Source organism: Nelumbo nucifera, chromosome 5, assembly GCF_055504915.1.
Source record: "Nelumbo nucifera cultivar China Antique chromosome 5, China Antique-T2T, whole genome shotgun sequence".
In the NCBI taxonomy this organism is placed as follows: domain Eukaryota; kingdom Viridiplantae; phylum Streptophyta; class Magnoliopsida; order Proteales; family Nelumbonaceae; genus Nelumbo; species Nelumbo nucifera.
Genome location: NC_142653.1, coordinates 3,510,026 through 3,529,261, shown reverse-complemented (window position 1 = coordinate 3,529,261; position 19,236 = coordinate 3,510,026). Strand labels below are relative to the sequence as shown.

Genomic DNA, 19,236 nt, shown 5'->3' with positions numbered 1-19,236 from the left:
CAATCCCATAATTTGTTTGGTTCATAAAGGAATGAGAATGAGAATTAGAATCAGCAGGAATGAGATTTTATTCCTAAGGGATAGGGCAGGGAATTTCCATTCCCTCAATTTGAGGAATCCCATTCCAGCAGGAATGATGATTCATATTCCGGACCAGTTGCCTGACTATCAGGTACCTATTGACAATTTATGATGTATTTTTATTTCAATAGTACAGGGGTGCATTTGGGCAGCCCAACCCTGAGTTTGGATTGACCCAGACCACAAGTTTAAATGTGTTGGGTTTGGATGTTCAGCCTTCGGGCTGGACTTGAACCCAAAACCTTGGGCTTTCTTATTTTTCAGAAGGGGCCCAATCTTAGGGTCCATTTTGTTTGCAGTCAGAATTGGAATCGGAATTATCTATTCCCATAGTTTGCTTGATTCAAACTGGAATTGGAATCAGCTGGAATGAAATTTCATTCCCAAAGTGAGAGGGAATGGCCATTCCCTCAAACGGAGGAATTTCATTCCACCGGGAATGAGAATGGGATTCCAATTCTGCTCAAGTAAACAGTTAGATTCTGATTCCAATTCAGATCCCTGTTCCCATAAACCAAATGGGACCTTAGTCTTTGGGTAGCACATGCCCAATTCAAGCTTTGCCCCACCATTTACATAAATACACATGTACATTGCACTTTTGGTTCGAGAAGCACAATTGTATAGAGGCACAAAACATGGTTTGTTAATGAGACAAAACAACACAAAGTTGGCGTAATACGGCAAAAGTAATTCGTTTTTCTCCTTCAAAGCAACTTGTTTTTTTTTTCTTGACAAATAATGTTGAAAACTGAAAAGAGTTGCTTTTTTTTTGGGAAGTAAAAACTAAAAAGAGTCTTTATGCTATGTGAAAGGTGCTACTATGCGAACCCCAAAATTCTCTTATCATTTTACACGGTACATACAGTATAAAAAGCGTTTTTCAATGGCTTTGGCCAAAAGACTTCTCAGTCAAGAGCGTTTGGGTGCTCTTTAGTCTTTACAATTGTTAGATACATTGTTTCTCAGCCACTCAGGAGTCAGGACATAAGATTCTTCTTAGCACCAAATCTGGAACTGGAGTTTTGGGCCTTATTTTGAAGGGCCTGGATCCACGGGCCTTTGTATGTTCATAATTCATAATTCATACATACAGCCCAAAATGTTAATACAAGCAAAGCGATGATTGTTTTGGTGAGTGCGACAAGCATCGACAACAAACCCATTTCCACCTGATGTCCCTTTAATGCTTTCTGCGACATGTTTGCTGTAATTGAGACTCCGTTGCGTAACAGGTAACTGATATTAATCCCTTCTAAATTCTAATGCTCTACTCTATTAATCCACGAGCAAATTAGGGTTTAGGACACTAAACTGGGCGAATAAGTGCGCGAGGTAGGAGGGAGAGAGAGATTGGTGGCGAGGGATTTACGAGGGGGAAAGACTGTTTTTTCTTATGTGCCAGAGCATATTCACGCCACCCATAAAGACCCATTCCTCTAAAACTGTTCCTTTATTTACTTGTTTATTCTTAAAAGGCACAAGTTTCAATATCCACGAAAGGTTCCTCCTTTCTTCCATCAAGCCCCTTGCTGCTCCTTTGCGCCTGGCCTGAGAGAACACTAACAGAGTAACAGTAACAGCAACAAAGCAGAAGCAAGCAAAAGAAGATGACACTCACATGTCTACTTTGGTTCAAAATGCTTTTTCCACACCAACTAATCTGTTGTACTAAACAATCAATTGATTTGAACGACTAACAACATACCCATCCTCCCATCCAGAGTCTCTCACATATGCTCATACCCAACAAAATTTACCTTTGCTAGTCTAGTCTACCGTCCAGGTCTGCACAGTTCTGTCAATTGGTTGCAGCATGAACTTGGGTCTAGGTCTAGGGTTACTTGACCTGTATGGTGGCCTAGACCACCATTAAGCTAATTTGGCTGGCAAGTACAAACACATGCAGTTAGATGGTTGAACCCTGATGTCTGAACACTCTTGAGTCTGAATAAAGGTTCAACTGGCATTTCCTTAAAAAGTATTTTTGAAATTGGTATTTCCCTAATGGGATCCGTAAAACTATAAGATCTTGATCCTCTCTGCTTCTATAGAGAAGATCAAGATTCAGTTGCCGCAGACTCGCATCTGTTTAGCAAAGAGATCTCTTGAGTTAATGGCGCTTCTCTGCCGGACTACTCCACATGCATGCCAAATGTTTGAAGCGGGTGCAGAGAGAGAGAGAGAGAGAGAGAGAAGGGCTTCATACTCTAGAGGCAGGTTTATATGCATTTGCAATAGAATATTTGTTAGGGCCACAGCTCCTCCATGACTTCATCACCGTTTATTGGTTGAAAATATGCATTGAGCACCGTGTTTCCAACCAACTGATGGTGGTTGATAAAAGGCAACACAGGCGTTCCAGAGTTGCAGCAAGTAGCCAACACTAACCTCCCTCGCAGAGTCGCAGAAGATAATGGTTAAGCAATACCGGGATGTACCGCATACGTACGTATGTATTATTTACAGAAAAGAAAAAAAAAATTACAGTCTTTGTCTGGAAAACCCCCAGTCATGCACCCCCCACACCAAAAATCCACCAAATCCTTACCCTTATCTTGCTGTCCTTCAGAGATTCTTTGAAGGTCTCCAGCCAAGTATCTGATTTGATGTTTACAAGGGCTAGGGATTGCTTCTTGCATAGAAAGCACATTTCCTCAATGTTAGGGATGAAATTGTCCTTTCAGAAAGAGGAAAGGATAATTATGTCTTTTTGTCCCCAGAGCCCCACTAAACCCACATTTCACACAAATCAGTGAAATAACAAACAGACCAACAAAACCACTGTCCCGGTTATTTTATAACTTTTTATCATTATTGTCATTAATTATTAATTGTCACTACTTAGAAATACAAAACACTAAAAACAAAGACTACCCTCTCTCTCTCTCAGAGTCTCTCTGACTCTAACCTTCTTACCACCTTTGACTCCTCTTTTCTCTCACTGTCCCCGTGGTCCCCCAGACCAAAACCCTCTCTCCCTCTCTCTCTAAAATAGCTGCCAAATTTAGCAGAACCTCCATTAGATAGCAGAAATGCATTGCTCCAATACATCAAATAGAAGAAAATGGTTTGCCTTTCTAATCTTCGGATACCATAGCCAGGTGGTTCATTGGCTAGAGATTAGTGAAGATGGAAGCAGGACTTGACCCCAGACTTTATTACCTGGATTCTGCCTTTTCTCTTACTCCCAGCTGCTCCCTTCCTACAAAACCTCTCTGCTATCCAACATCACCATTCTTTCAACATAAGAAGTAGAACCAGAGAAGAGCAAAAGAAGACAAAGCTATTTTCTATATATGAAGACTGTTCTCTCATTATCGGGCCTCTTCTGAAACCATTTCTCCCAAACTACGATCTTCCTTCCCCCTCCATCTGCCAAAACTGGAACTATCCAGTCCTCCACTTGTTTTTCTCATCAAGCCAGACATCCCTGTCTATTTTACCGAGAAATGAGATGTCTTGACCTGAAAGTACCTGCGTTTCTTTCTGTGTCTGAAACCTCTCTTAAGACCAATACAACCTCCACGGCAGTAGAAACCCAACTCTGTTTTATTAAGCAAGCAGATGGGTTTCTCTAAAAGAACCATGCTGGCTGCTTTATCCTAAAGCTAGCACCCAGCACTGCCATTTTAGCAAAACCCACTTTTAATTTAGCAACAGAAGAATGGGTTGTGTAGCCTCTAAGCTAGAGGGGGAAGAAGAAGTAGTCACCCTCTGTAGAGAAAGGAAACGCCTCCTGAAATCAGCGGTGGAGCGCCGCTACACCCTCGCCGATGCGCATTGCAGATACCTTCACTCTCTCTACGCCGTTGCAGCGGCGATAAGGCTTTTTGTTGCTCGTCATTCCTCTCCACCTTCGCCGTTCCTCATCACCTTCCCTCCCCCTTGTCCTTCCTCACCCTCTACCGCCACCCATAACGTAATCTCCAACCCCATGTTTCTCCAGCAGGCACCATCAGAATCAACAGAAGAAGCCGCTGCCTGTCAGTCATCGGATTCTTCCAGTTGTTCAGACTCTTCGGAGACGAGGAGGGAGGAGGAAGCGGGAAGAGAAGAACAAGAAGAAGAACATGAGGTTTGCCAGTATTTTTACTCAGAAATGCCCCCACCACCGTCCCCACAGAGGGATTTCGGGTGGGACTTCTTTAATCCGTTCGACGGAGTGAGAGCAGAGGTGATTGGTGGATTCAGTCGGAGCTCCGATGAAGACTTGAAGGTGGTGAGGGAGGAGGAAGGGATACCAGAGCTGGAAGAAGACGAGGAAAGAGAAAGAGGAGAGCAGAATGCAGTGATGGTTGCGGAAGATGAGAAACATGAAGAAAGTGGAGCAGAGGTTGTAGATGTAGTGGGCAGTGCTAATTTGAACGGTGGAGAGCAGAAGGGGCTCACTGTGATCGATACCCCTGAAAGGGGTAGGGAATTATTGGAAGCATTGAAGGATGTGGAGGACCACTTCATAAGGGCGTATGACTCTGGCAAGGATGTCTCCAGGATGCTGGAGGCCAATAGAGTTCATCTGCAATCTGGTCTTGAGGAGATTAAAGGTGGGTTCTTTGTACACAAGTGTTCATTTTTCTATGTTTCTCCTTAGATTCGTATGTGGGTCTACTTAATTTTTTTTTTTCTGCTGCAAATTTGCGGAGGAGTTTGTTTTATTTTTTTATTTATACTTTTTATTTAATTTTGTACCTTACAATAAAATCTGATTGATTGGGGATCCCGTGATTAAAACAAAGAGAAACTCAGCTTCTCCTTTTCAGCTATTTCTTTACTTTGTGGTGTCCTCCCAGGTAAAACCGTAAAAAGTTGCACATTCAGTTTACAGGGGTTCAACTTCCTCTATGTATTTTTTGTTATCTCTTATCTGGGTATTCCTCTCTGATTTCAGGGAAGCTTAATTTGTTAAACTAGATATATCTCTATGACTTATTCTACCATTACTTGCGTTGGTTCATATTTATCAATTTCTACGTAATGGTAAATCCAACTATGCCCGTAACTAACCTATTTATACCAATTAAATGCAGAGAACTCCACAAAAATCATCCAAGCCATAACGTGGCACAGGTCTACTTCGTCTCAATCTTCATCTTGTAAGAGTTTCCTCGCGTCCAGTTCCAAAGGTTCCTCCACATGGACAGAATTTAAGAACGACCTCTTTGATGATTATGGAGGAATGGAATCAGGGAGCCATTCACTGACGCTAGGAAGGTTATACGCTTGGGAAAAGAAGTTGTACGAAGAAGTTAAGGTAAACAAATTTCAATTACTTCTACATCCACTTCAACTTTCATGCTTTGCTTCTAGAGCCAATGCCATTCTTTTCCACCATTGGGTTTGTTGTCTGAAATCTGCTGTTATATTATTGAACCAAATCCCCTGTTAAATGTTCTTATTTACATGTTCATGTGCACAATACACAAACTCCGAATCATTTCTCCCTATTTAGTTTAGATTTTTTTGGTATTCCCCTTGTCCTTTTTAGAGTCTCGGTTTAACACTGGATCATGCTGTTCTCTATGAAAAAACCTTGAGATTTATGATTGAACTTTCCGGTAGGTCATTCTATATCATAATTTCATGGTGTTGCCATATAATTTTCAATGCTAGTATCCTTCAGTTACACTACCTAGAAATCTAGTTCAATGATTGGCCTGATTTTAGTCATTCAGCATGGAAGAGCTGTAGGATGCAACATTTTAAGTATGCAGTATGTTGCACGAGAAAATGGTTAGTTGACATGATTGGCTGTTTGAAATCTTCCAAAATTACACACCTGTTGGTCAGAAACAAATTTTGGCCGAGGGCATAATTAGGGGTGTCAAACTGTCAATGGACTGGCTTTGGGTTGGACCAAAGTATTTATTGGATTGGATAGGACCTGGTCCATTTGTAATGGGTTCATATTGGACTGGGTCGGATTGAACCAATATCTGGTCCATTGACATAAGATAAGACATAATGTCTAAGGCCATCCTGTCAAACCTTTGACATGAGATCCCTTCAGATATGCAATAACTCAGCAAATTTCTTTCTCTTATCAATAATAATTTAGTACTGCATCGAGACCTAATACCTCCTTTTACAATTTTTTTCCTGCCTTGTAGGCTGGAGACAGCACACGGAAACTTTATGAGCGAAAATGCTCACAACTGCGGAACCAGGATGGTAGGGGAGATGATGTTCGTTCATTGGACAAAACCAGAGCTACAGTAAAAGATTTATATACTAGAATTTTGATTGCCATTAAGAGTGCTGAGTCAATTTCAAACAGAATTCAGAAATTAAGAGATGAAGAACTGCAGCCACAGCTGGTTGAACTGCTACAAGGGTAAGGCATTAAACGGTACAGACTTGTTGCTTGCAAAACTTGTAACCCCCCCCCCCCCTCCTCTCCCCCTTGTTTGGTCTTATATGTAACCCCCACCTGGGCTTTTGCAGTTTAATGAAAACCTGGAAGATTATGTTGGAATCTCATGAAACCCAGAACCGCATAATGTTTGAAGTGAGATCCTTTACCTGCCCTGCTTATGGAAAGTTTTGCAATGATTCACATCGTCTTGCTACCCTTCAGCTCGAGGCTGAAATTCAGAATTGGCTTGAGTGTTTTTCTGGGTACATTACTGCACAAAGAGCCTATGTGGAAGCTCTAGATGGGTGGCTGTCCAAGTTTATTGTCCCTGAAGTTGAATTCTATTCCAGGGGCAGGTCTTCAATACCACCATATCGAGCTAGTGGACCTCCATTGCTCGTGATTTGTCATAGTTGGTTAAACTCCCTTGAGAAATTGCCCGATAAGACAGTAACATATGCCCTGAAGAGCTTTAGAAAAGACATTCGAGCTTTGTGGGTTCAGCAAGGGGAGGAGCAACAACAGAAGAGGAAGGTTGACAACCTTGCTAAAGAACTTGACCGGAGGGTTCTTGGATTCCAGAAGGTAGAGACCAGGATTCTCGAGTCCAAGCTTTCAGAACACAAAATTGAGCCAGACGTTCAGCAACGGATTGAGTACTTGGCAGAGAGGAGGAACCTATTAGATATGTTTAGGAAGAGACTGGAGATGGAGAAGTCAAAACACCATAATTGCATGCAGGAAACACAGCGGATCACGCTAAATGGGTTTCAGACTGGATTTTCTTCAGTTTTCGAGACACTTGCAGAATTCTCCAAGGCATCCCTAAAGATGTACGATGAGCTTGTGACATTCAGTGAAAAGGCAAATGGGAAGGGTGGGAACCCATCCTACATTGAAGGTTCTTCTCAAGTTGAAGTAAATGGTATGTAACGATGGGAATCAAGTTGTGAAATTGTATATTAGCTTTTGTCGAAGCAGCTCGCTGAGACATTTATTTATGACAGGCTCTAGGAAGTAGCCCTGTTTTGATTATTTTTTGTCAATAGACTCTGTTCCTGCTCACAGTTTTGTTTTATTAGATGTAACATCTTGATGTCTAGCATCCCTCTTGCTCAGAATAAGTGACAAGCTGTGTCAAAGGAATTAAAGTGAACGATCCCTATGTAAGACTTGGTTTGGTGTTGCAGCAGATGACTATGATGGCTAACAAGGGTAGTTTGACTGCAAGTCATCGATATTTCCCCTCGACTCTCTCCTCACTAGTTTTTGTTTAGGTATCGGCGTTTGGCTCTCAATCCCTCGAATCATACCCATCGTTAACAAAGGGGATGACTATTATGTGCATTTGTGAGCATTTTGCTTGCTCCAAAAGCAAGAGAATGGTATGCCAAGAGACTGAAATTTCAAATTTGTGGTACATAAACTTGCTTGTGATTGATTCTGCGAGTGGTTTAGAAATCAGGCGGAGCGTGTAGGGGAGGCTTGCTTGGTTTAGAAACTGGGCGTAACCCTCTCAGGGAGGCAATCAGTCTCTGCCTAAACCTAAAGCTGTGTTTGGTTTTGGTTTATATGGGCTTTCTTACCTTTCCCTTTTGCCATCTTTTTCCTTCAAACCAAACACAGGCTAAAATTCCTATGCTCTGAGCCCAGGAAAACGTTGTTGATTACCTATTTTTTATTACTATATATAATATAAATTGATTTTTTTGTCTTTTGTGACACTTGGAAAACGGACTTCTAGGTGGAAGCAACGAGAGACAAGTGGTAAAAGCAAACTGATAAAAAAAAAAAACATCTGGGAGGCAACTGGGCTTCACAGTTCACAGAGCAGCTCAGGTCAGGTCCAATCGTTGAGTTTCATTCACTACAGTTACAGTATGTATTGGTTTATCAACTAAATCCTTGAAAATGAAAATATCATGCATATACAAGAACAACGAATATGAATAACTTCCCAAGTGCCGGAGTGGATTTTAATCTACTTGAATTTGTCTCGTTTTCGCAAGTGTGGCCAGGTTTTAATTCATAACTTCCCGAGTTAATCCCACAAGTGATGTTTTTGTCTGGTTGTGTATGTATGCACCTACTTCTTGATCAGTCTCCTTAGCGTAATATAATAGGTCTTTCCTTCGTCAAACGATCGAATTGAAGATTCAATTTCTCGAATGGATCACAGCAAAAAAAGCTGTTTTTCCCGCCATGCAAGTCCAAAAGGTATCTGCTAAAATGAACAAAAATGACGTAATAGCTATAAATATTTGCCAGCATTTTATGAGCAAAATCTGTTAATGATGCAAGCCTTGTTGCATTTTTGTATTTCCCATGATAATCATACATGGTAAGAAAGAGCAACATTTATAGGATTGGGCCAAAGAATACACCGCCCGGCAGTTGCAATAATACTTACAAACATCAGAGTTTCAAGATAAGATGATTACTGCTCTAAAGACTATCTTAGGTACAAGGAGGTCAAAAGCTGTGAGAAAAGTATGAATTCGCTTACTACTACGGCAGGAGAATGTATGCCAAGAAATGGGACAATGTCTACCTGCAACCAGTATTCAACTGCTGAGCCCACGGCTGCACCAATGACAAGGCCCCCAATAGTTATTGCAGTGGCCTTCCCTGTAAAAGACATGGTGAAATACCTCTCAGATACATTCATCCAGGCTTCATGAAAGCAAAGGCAAAAATCTAAATCTATTCATTTGGTGGGGCATGCTATTTGACGCCTTATCATTCCACATCTGTGACAATTTCAGCCATTGATGCAGAATTCAATCCTTTTATCAAGGTGCACCAGATTATCTCCTGGAAAAGAATATTTCTGATCCCCAACAAACAAGAACCAATGATATTGTAGCGGGGTGCAAGATCATCACCCTGGTCAATATTATACCTTTCAATTTTAATGAAATTTCTTTTATTTACTATTAAAAAAAAAACACAAGAAATCCAGCCTCCCCACTTTGTTGCAGGCATGGGATAAATAGAATTTTGGAATCCACAATTTCATCACTGCAGAAGAGATAACTCAGGCTGAAACCATTCCAATAGGAAATTCTTTCAACTGGCAGACAAATATGATTGCGGCAGAAAATTTGTTATACTATGGGTTGTTAAGATTTAAGAGTACTTAAACTGCAGAAATTTATTCTTATCTATAGAAACCATGTCTTGGTGAACATGACCTCTCTTAACATGTGCAGAAAACACTTAGAGGTGACAACTTCATTATGTACTCTCCTGGTCCTAAAATTCCTACCTGGGGGATTTTATTGCTTCTAGAGTGGATTACTGGCAAAAACTACCAAGGCATGTGATTGCTGAGTCTTCCCAAAAGGTTCTATATGTTCAGAAATAATTGGCAAAATTACAAATAGACCTTTTACGTATATAATAAAATGCATGTGGAATGATCTTTCATCATAATGAGCTTTCAGCATCAAAACAGAAGTAGAAAAAGGACCAGTAAGGGCACCCTATAAACAATTCAGGACACTATTTTGCGGGACGACGGACGACTTTGTAGCCAGAGAAGTTGTGGACCAAGTAGCCAGTATGTTTAGTGTGTGCAACTTGATTAATTCAATTTCTATACTAGAGGTAGAAAATTGAACTACTAAACATTAATTAGGTGATTTTGAAATACAGATCATCTTGTAACCAATTGAATGTGGTCCTAGGTATAGTTGGTGTTCTTTCTTTCTGCAAAGCTCTTGTAATTTTATATGAATTAATGAAAAACTCACCATGACTGGTGATGTATCAAAAAAATCAAATGCTTCATTGAAAATTCAAATTTAACCCTCTAATATGAATCCTGCATTGCAGTTTTACTAAACATTGCTGCATAGGTTCGATAGGGCAAGGATAAGTCCATATAAACTGACAAAACATTACATTCTAAAGTTAAATAATTGCTACCATTTGCATAGTTTTTCTACCTGCTGCTTCATAGTTCATACTTATTAATGAAATATTCACCATGAACAAGTACCTAACAAAAAGGTCAAATACTTTGTCGAAATTTCAAATTCCACCCTGTTTACATGATTACTGCACTGCAACTTAGACTGCATAGGTTCAATAATGACAAGGATCGAATCTTGTAAAACTGATAGAATTTTTATATTCTATGGTCAAACAATTATTACCATAGTCAGGGTTTCTCTAATCCTTATTGAATTTTTTTGGCTCAGCTAAAAGAGCTCTGTTTGATTTTACACTTGGTCTAGGTCCTGAACAATATAACCACATAGCTGCCTGTAGATTTTTATTTTTTTGATTGGTTAAATGGCTACCTATAGATGCCCAGTTAATGAATTGACATCCAGAGTGTGACATTGGATTAATCCCAACCTTTGGTGAATAATTACTTTTTTCATAATTACTATGGAAGCAAATCTTTGGTGAATAATTACTATGAAAGGAAATCTTGTCTCTGGGCGGGTCTTCTCAGATTAGTCATTGTTCTATGGTGTGTGCCTTTTTTTTGTCTATCTAACTCCATAGTATATGCCCTTAATCATTTCAATTTGTTTGTTACAACACTTAAAATTGAAACCCACTGGATTATCTCTGGGGACCTTACCAATTAACTTATAAGTCAATAAAATCATATCAAGATATTTCTCTTCTCTTGAAACTTAACCACAATTGTCTACATAATGGTTGATCTCCCTAGCATCAAGCAAATTGTTTTCTTATTCTCCCATCTCATTCCTCCATGTTGGCTCAAAAGCTTTCTTCCAAATATGGTTCAAAATATCAATGTGTATCGGTTTTCAGGGTCACTGAAACGCCAAGTACAAGGATTTAGGGGGGCTCTATAGATTTAAACATTAGAACCCCACCTTACATTTGTTCCTGAAAGATTGGACTGAAAATATTATATATATATATATATATATCAATGTGAGTGTATCAATACAACAATACTTTGATCCATATTCCATGCTTCCAAAGTTCCAATTCATGGGTCATAAACTTAATAACATGATAACATGTATTATACAAAATTTCTACTGTATGGACATATATGCATTTATGGTCTTATTGCAACTTATTTAAAGCTGAGTTTTCAAAATGGTCTTTATCTGCTCCACATTCCCTTGATCTCTATATCTTTAACCAAAGAAGCCAACATATAACATACAATTTCAATTTAGACTCAAAAGCTGACCCAAAACAAATTCCAACTGCTTCAAAACTAATACAAACCCATAAGTGTGAAACAAGTTATCAATTTAGAAATAGAACTTTTCTATTAGTAATAAAAGATTTATAAGAATAAGAGCTACAAATCAAATTCAGCAACAGCTGAAATATCTGGGAAGTGTGAAACAAGTGGAATTTTTCGAAGCATACAAACTTTGTATCTAATATAGGAAGTTGTTCTGAGAGCACAGGGCCATGACTATTTCTTATAAGTTCATCTTTAAGGTGGACCATTCTGGTAACCTACTAGCTTGTTAACACAATCACAAAACCAATGCATGCAAGCACTCACAGAGATAAGCACTTCTGCACAGAAACATGCACATATAGACCCAAAAGGTATGGGTTCATTTTGCTAATCTTTTACTTGTTAAACTAAGACTAAGAGTTAATGTTAAATCAGATAATCCATGCAGGTATTAATTCCTTCAAATCCTAAAAAAAATCGGTGTAAGAAATCTAAAATTAACACTAAAATGGAACCATACCAAGGTTAATATTCTTTTTTGTCAAGAAGTATAATGAAGCTCCAAAGCTTGTAGCTAAGATGATCCCAGGAACATTAGCCCCAGAGTATGACCCTACTGATGTTGAGGCTCCATTCGCATATGCTAAGCCCATTAATGCTCCATATACCCCTGCTTGTATAGCCAAGCTGCCTGTAGATGGTGTTTCAACTGAAACTGGGACATTCTTGACTGTAGCTTGTAACCATTGAGGCATAGCATTTACAGGTTTCACATCAGCATAACGTATGCCGCTATTTACAACCTTTCCTGCCCGACGCCGTGTTAAGCTCTGCATAAGCAACATGTCATATGCAGCCTCCACCTAAAACACAACAACCACAGAATTTCCTTGAATGAAACGATCATCTATTGGACATTATGGACTAGAAACCAATTGCATCATGGTGCATGTTTTGGTGGTTGTGCAAGATTTTACTCCCATCACTAGCTTGGTCATTCAACAAGAGAAATTCAATGAGAAGCTTTTCTATTAATATAAAGGGAAAATTCCCGATTAGTACATTGTACTTTGCGCCTAGTGCCACTTCAGTTCCTGAACTTTAAAATGCGACAATTTAGTATCCGAATTTTCAAAATGTGTCAATATAGTACCTGTTGTTAACCAGTCCGTTAACTAACTGTTAAGTGGCATTTGAAAAGACACAAATGCCCTTCAAGTGTCATCTAATTCTCTTTATCAACCATCCAAACATTGATAAAAAATGAACAGTCCCAAATCCTTGAAAGTTCGAGTACTAAATTGTCACATTTTAAAGTTCGAGGACCAAAGTGGCACTAGACCCAAAGTACAATGTACTAATTGGGAATTTTCCCTAATATAAATTCCAGTGCATCAAACTCAACCTGGCCTCTTCCTGTTTAGAGTTTAGACCATACGGTTAAACCTCTAAACATGATTTAAAAAAAGTAAATAGAACAAATTTAGTGGATGCCAAAACCTATTAACTATTAAAAAAGCCATTACCCAACTTGGTCCTAGCTATCTGGGGTCTTGGAAAGGTGGACTGGATATGGACCTAAATTTTGTTTTTTGTCTTTTCCCCTTTCTCTTGCATAAAGTGGCAACTGTCAGACTTGAACCCATGTTCTGACGCTTGTCACCTATTCACTATGTAAACTAAAAGTCTAGAACAATGTCCAAGCAATGCCTACAATACCAGTAATGCTACTGGTAAATAATATCTCTCAAGTTAGAAATTGCCCACTGGGAAGTACGTTTCTGTTAGTTACATAAGAAGTGATGCACATGACTATAGATAACTGCAATCGCTTCCAAGATCCCAGATAGCCGGAGCCATTCTTGGGTAATGGCACTTTTTTCATCAAAAGAAAGGCAGCCCGTTTTTTTTTTCAAATATTTGTCGGTAGTCTTTGGGAAGGAATGGAAACTGGAGTGGTTTGGAGACAAGTCAAGAAATCGTCAAACCATATTTCCAAAGACACATAGCAACTAAAGAGATTCTTCAATTATAGCTAGAAGCAACTACAGTACTCTATAGATGAATAGGTCAAAAGATCAAACAGACCTCCAGACTCCAGCTTTTAAAGTGAGCAACCCATGTCTCAAAACTCCTTGCCCCAGAAAGAATAATTATATTTCTCAATTCTCACCCCAACCTAAAATTGGTCTTTCAATAAGCAACCCAGAACGTAAATTCACCAACCAAGAATGAAATTCTAGTTCTTCCAGTGAGTCCAAGGCTCAAACAGATCACTGTGTCTTCTTGAGTTCTTGTAACCAAACCCAAAACATAAATACGCGAAACCATGTGGATATTTTACTTACTCTAAGGCACACCCTAAAGAAAATAATAAGCAGGAAAAAGAAATAAATAAAGTATGGAAAAAACCCATGAGGAGAACCAGTTGGACAAAATTGAAGATATCTGGAACTGGTACTATTCCAATTCATTCACAAAAGAATTGATAAAATTCGGCGTGGGTGTACGAAAAGAAACCTGGGCCACAGTTTCCTGGTCGTCCTTACAGGAAGAGAGGATAGAATTCTTGGCGCGAAGGATGTCGTCAAAGGAAGCCCCTTCGGAGACACCGAGTAGTTTCAGAGCGTTTTCGACAGACATCTCGGAAGGAGCGGAGTCGTCAGCTCTGGAAGCGGCGAGGACGAGTGTGGAAGCCCTGGCTAATGTGCGCCGGGAGGGAAGGACCATACCCCATAAACGGTTGTTGTTGGTGCTTCCCAGCTGCGCTATTGTTGCCGTTCGACGACAGAAGGGTTGAACCGAGACGGACCTCGACGATTTGCCGTAGACGATGGCTCGGTCAGGACCGACGGAGAGAGAGACCTCCATCTTTGTCTCTTTTTCTTTTTGCTTTCTCTTCTTCAGTCGTCTCTTCAAATCTTCTTCTCTCCTCTAGCTCTTTCTACCATAAACGTGTGTATACGATCTCTTTTACAGTTGGTTTTTGACTCACTGAGAAAGAGGGAGAGAGAGTTGGTTTTTTCAGTTTTATAATTTTAGGAAGGAGTAAAAGAAGCGTTGATACTTGATAATCCTCGTTGGATCGTAATGGTGCATTAGTTACAGTATGGCGCTTGTTATGATTTATGAAACTGGGATGCTCAATTGGTAGACGACAAGTAAGGCAATCTTTGACCATCAATGTGTATATATGATTGAATGCATCTTTGCCGTCTGGTAGGTAGAATTTTCCTCATCAATTGCGCACATCAATCTCTGCCTTCCTGGCTGTTCAAGACGGACAAAATTGCTTCGCGTCAAAATCAGGAAAAAACCCATTAATTGTGGTTAGTGTAACTTATACGTTTTTGAGTCCTTTTTTTTTTTGCTATTATTATTATTTATTTATTTATTATATTTTATAGCAAAGTTCTGTGGTCTGGAATTCATTGGTCCAAATCCAAACATGAGATCTCTCTCAAACGTTGCTTGTGCCAACTCTCTCTGTGACTGAGAAAATTGTCAATTTGGAACAATCGATGGATTAAGAGTAGAAGCTACACAAGTTCCCCTCACAATGAGGAACTTGTTAACTGAGTTGGGGCGGCAGTGGAATAGAGAGGAAATCCTTGGACTCTTTCACCTTCAGAGTTCAGATATCATCCGATATTCTTCAGGCTCATATTTTGAGGAGATTAAATGAAGCGCAATGGGTGTGATTTAGGGCTAAGAGTGAAAATTTCTCACCCAAAATTCTTTATCAACCTCTTACCAGGGATTCCATTGCATTAATTAAAATGCCATAGCCCTTTAAAAATCCACATAGATTTTGCAAGGGTTTTGGTTCTAAAAAAAAAAATCTATACTATCTGCTATAATCAAAAGGAAACTTTAGGGCATCTCTTCTACAATTGTCTGGGGTCTCAAATTTGATCAGGTAGAAGATTCATCCTGGTTAAAGATCTTCAGTGTTAGGATGGATGGCAATTGGCTTTTACCACATTTGGTCTGCACATAATGCTAGGCTGTTGCAAAATACAACATTTCTGTGTATTGAATCACTCGAAATAATAACGAGATTATGTAAGCCGCATATCAACAAGGGAGGCTTATCAAGTAGTGGAATACTGTTCCTCGTTCTCCACGGATCTTGTTTCCTTGTCTCGTAATAATTCTTTTCTTGAGCTACAGCCTGCTGGTAGTCATGTTGAAATAGAATGCCCACAATTGAGTTGGAGCTCCAAATCAATCAGTCCTCGATGCTGTTATTCTAGTGCGTGATAGGCAGTGAAATTTTTACCGTTTTCTCTTATTCCATCTCAGGTTTGTATGTTTGATGAATAAGTGGTTTTAGAAATAAGTAATTATTTCATAAGTATTTATTTAAATAAATAATTATTAGTATTTGAAGGTCATTTCTCAAACCACCTACATTTATTTTAAGTACTTATTTAGTATATAGTGTTTTGTGTGAGCCACTTGGCCCATGTCTCATACGCGTGGCACTATTAAATAATTAATTTTTGGGGATAGTTTTGTCCCACCAAAATAAAATAAGTATTTATTCTATAAACACTTAAAATAAGTTAATCCAATGTTGCTTATTTTTAAGCATTTATTTTCAAAATAAGTATTTATTTGATTTTTTTGCCAAACATGATAAATACTTATTTTCCACTTAATGTGTGGTTTCACCACTTATTTTAAATATTTATTTGAATAAGTGGTACGAAATAGGGGCTCAATAGTTCAAGCCTTGAAAGAGCAATGTGTGGACATCTCCTAGCAATTTCTTTCTATTTTGTACAATATTAAATATCTATGTCAATATTTTAGTTATGCTCCCCCAATGGCTAATGAACCTTGACATCCCTATTTCTTTTAATATAGAATCGAGATACCCATGATTGGTAGGCCATGTTTAACTTTAAATGGGCCAAAGTCCATCCATAGAGGGCCATTTACCTATTACACAACATGATAATAATGGTTTGGTTATACTAAGCAAAGTTAAAATTGTTGTAAGTGGGCCTCTAAACTAGATGACCGAATGTGGACAAATATTCCTTTTGGCTGTTTCTCCTTCCCAGCGGCAATGGTGGGAAGATAGGGGAGAGAGAGAGAGAGAACCGCTGCTGCTAAGAATTGCAACGGCGGTGGTATGAATACAAGAGAAAGAGAGAGATAAGTCGAATGGGGGTATGGGCATTAATTACTTTAAGCCACATTTGAACACATTAAGTGGTGTGCCTGAGTCTTAAAATTTTAGATCTAAAAAAACTTTTCATATGCAATACTAAACAAAGGTGGCGTATGGAAAGCAACATTTTTCAGATTCATATATCTAAAAAGTGTTATCAAACGCCACCTTAGTAAGATTAATGAGCTGAACTGACCAACAACAAAATGTCTGCAGGCATATTTGAATGTAGGAAATCTCTTAAAAGTTGCCTTTCCACAAATTAAAATATCAGATGCGAAATGAAAGGCGGTTTAAGGTACAAAAAACATAACCAAAACGACATCCCTTTAACTCACCATTTTCGAATGGGTCATTTACTAAAACACCCCCTATAGTTTTATTAATTTACTAAAACATATCATATAGGCTGTGTTTTACTAAAATATCCTCTATAGTTTGCAATCAATTTACTTAATCAAACTTCCATTACATGAAAGTGGAAAATGGCACTTTCAACACTAACATCCATTCAAATAAATTTAATTAAAAAAAACTAAAAACAAAAAAAATGTCATTTTTGCGTCTAGTAAAACATGAAACCCATTATATCTTTTTTCTATTTGATCAATTTTGTTTTTATAGTATAGACATTAAAATTTTTATGGGCTCCTGAATGGGCCCTACCCCCATAAACTCAAATTTGCCCATGGGTCTTATTTGAATTTGTCTTCATTTTTCTTATATTTGAATTTATACATGAAATTTGTGTCGATAAATATAAAAAAAGTGTTAGGAATACTTTTGGAATAAAATAACAATGAATTCATACCCTTGAACATTTTATCCTCAATTCAAGGGTACTTTTGAAATAAACAATCATTAGTCCATGTACTTGAACATTTTTCACTTAGTTTAAGTGATCATATTACTATTTTTGTATGACAAAACAAATAGTTTTTAATAAGAGATCAATTAAATAAATAAATTACAAATTATAAGAGATGTTTTAGTAAAATGTAAATTATAGGATAAGTTTAAGTATATTTGTGAAACTATAAAGGGTGTTATAATAATTAATAAATGACCCTTTTCGAATCCATTCAACATGAGATTGAGATAGCATTTATGCCGAGAATAAATAAGTAGGGAAAAAAAGGGCAGCCTTTACTTTTTATTTTAATTCTGGTACCCTACGATATTCTTAATATTAACGAAAGGTTACCCTTATTGACAAAAAAATTGTCTAAGTGGACCTACACTTATTCCTCAAATATCTGCATTGTTGTTAGTTGTTAGTTGTCCCGCTACAACTTGCTGATAACATGACGGAATATAACCTTGCCAATTACACTTGATTGAAATCTTGTTCTTACGACACACGTGAACCCAATTTGATGTGCGGATAAAAATTGCATAAAAATAAAAGGAAAAATTGTCCATCAGAAAGATCCTGATCAAAGTCTAAACAAAAAGAGTCCAAACTCCAAAGCATAACCATAGTCCCAAGTCAATCCTTCCAACGTTGAGGAGAGATCCACTACTTGTTACTCCTAACGGCAGCTTAAAATTTATACTGGCAGTCACGAAAACTGCCGTTAGAACGTTTTAGTGACAGTTGTTTTAGTAGCAGTTTGTCGATTACTGGTAAAGTCTCTAGTGGCAGTTTTAGGGACTTTTAGCAACAGTTTTGACTTCCGCTAAAAATCATTCTTTTTGTAGTGCATCTAAATCAAATTGATCAATTTAAGAAGTCATAGTTAGGTAATAAAAATTAAAAAAATATAAATAATTATAGAAAAAATTAGACACATTTATGAAATTTTTATTAATCAAATTAAAAAAATAAGTGTAATATAAATAATAATTATTTTTATTGATAATAAAAAATGAAATACATAATTTAGAACTAATAAAAAATTAAATATAAAAATTAATAATAAATAGTTTGACTTTTGGGTTAATTTTTGTAACCTTTAATGTTATAAATATAGAATAAAAATTAATAAAATATAAAAAATACAAAAAATAAACAAAATACACAAATTTTGAAAAAAAAAACATTTAGGCACATGTATAATATCATATATTTATCATATTAAATAGAAAGTAAGTGTGATATATTAGAATTACTTTTACACACAAAAACACAAAAAAAAATGAACGTATCTATAATTCTATATTTACATTTCTATTAAAAATGTGAATAATATTGCATAACTTTCTTTTGACTAAAATACTCATTTTTTAATTTAGTCATTATTTAATTGTATGATTTAAATTGTAAATTGAACTACTACTTTTCACCTAATTCAATTCCTTTTATTTAAATCTTACATTTTTTTTTGATAAATGAACAAAAGAAAAAAGATATGCCCAAAAGAGAAAACACTACAAAAAGAAGAGTCTAACCAAGCAGGTAGGCCTTTCAGTGATACTTGAAACTTC

General features: G+C 37.6%; 2 protein-coding genes across 4 annotated transcripts; one reads left to right on the top strand and one right to left on the bottom strand.

The window, feature by feature from the left end:
• Nucleotides 1–1,461: 1,461 nt before the first annotated feature.
• On the top strand, nt 1,462–7,625 carry LOC104603664 (protein ALTERED PHOSPHATE STARVATION RESPONSE 1-like). The gene is made up of 4 exons (XM_010267745.3): nt 1,462–4,628; nt 5,112–5,335; nt 6,192–6,415; nt 6,526–7,625. The coding sequence occupies exons 1-4, from the start codon at nt 3,749–3,751 to the stop codon at nt 7,367–7,369; spliced, it is 2,172 nt and encodes a 723-aa protein (XP_010266047.1). The 5' UTR covers nt 1,462–3,748; the 3' UTR covers nt 7,370–7,625.
• Nucleotides 7,626–8,255: 630 nt separating this feature from the next.
• LOC104603665 (protein CHAPERONE-LIKE PROTEIN OF POR1, chloroplastic-like) lies at nt 8,256–14,722 on the bottom strand. 3 transcript variants are annotated; one of them, XM_088887729.1, is made up of 4 exons: nt 14,148–14,722; nt 12,148–12,490; nt 8,988–9,064; nt 8,256–8,660 (listed from the first exon to the last, which is right to left on the bottom strand). In XM_088887729.1, the coding sequence occupies exons 1-4, from the start codon at nt 14,496–14,498 to the stop codon at nt 8,610–8,612; spliced, it is 822 nt and encodes a 273-aa protein (XP_088743855.1). In that variant the 5' UTR covers nt 14,499–14,722; the 3' UTR covers nt 8,256–8,609. The 3 variants fall into 3 exon arrangements, with proteins under 3 accessions (XP_088743855.1, XP_088743856.1, XP_010266049.1); XM_088887730.1 differs by having other exon boundaries at nt 8,256–8,657; XM_010267747.3 differs by lacking the exon at nt 8,256–8,660 and having other exon boundaries at nt 8,682–9,064; nt 14,148–14,719.
• Nucleotides 14,723–19,236: the final 4,514 nt, after the last annotated feature.

Coding starts and splice junctions, on each gene's coding strand:
- LOC104603664 (XM_010267745.3), top strand. CDS start 3,749: ATGGGTTGTGTAGCCTCTAAGCTAGAGGGGGAAGAAGAAGTAGTCACC. Junction 4,629..5,111: donor TGGTCTTGAGGAGATTAAAG/GTGGGTTCTTTG, acceptor AATTAAATGCAG/AGAACTCCACAAAAATCATC. Junction 6,416..6,525: donor CTGGTTGAACTGCTACAAGG/GTAAGGCATTAA, acceptor GGGCTTTTGCAG/TTTAATGAAAACCTGGAAGA.
- LOC104603665 (XM_010267747.3), bottom strand. CDS start 14,498: ATGGAGGTCTCTCTCTCCGTCGGTCCTGACCGAGCCATCGTCTACGGC. Junction 12,491..14,147: donor ACCAGGAAACTGTGGCCCAG/GTTTCTTTTCGT, acceptor GTTGTGTTTTAG/GTGGAGGCTGCATATGACAT. Junction 9,065..12,147: donor AAAAAAGAATATTAACCTTG/GTATGGTTCCAT, acceptor TGTCTTTTACAG/GGAAGGCCACTGCAATAACT.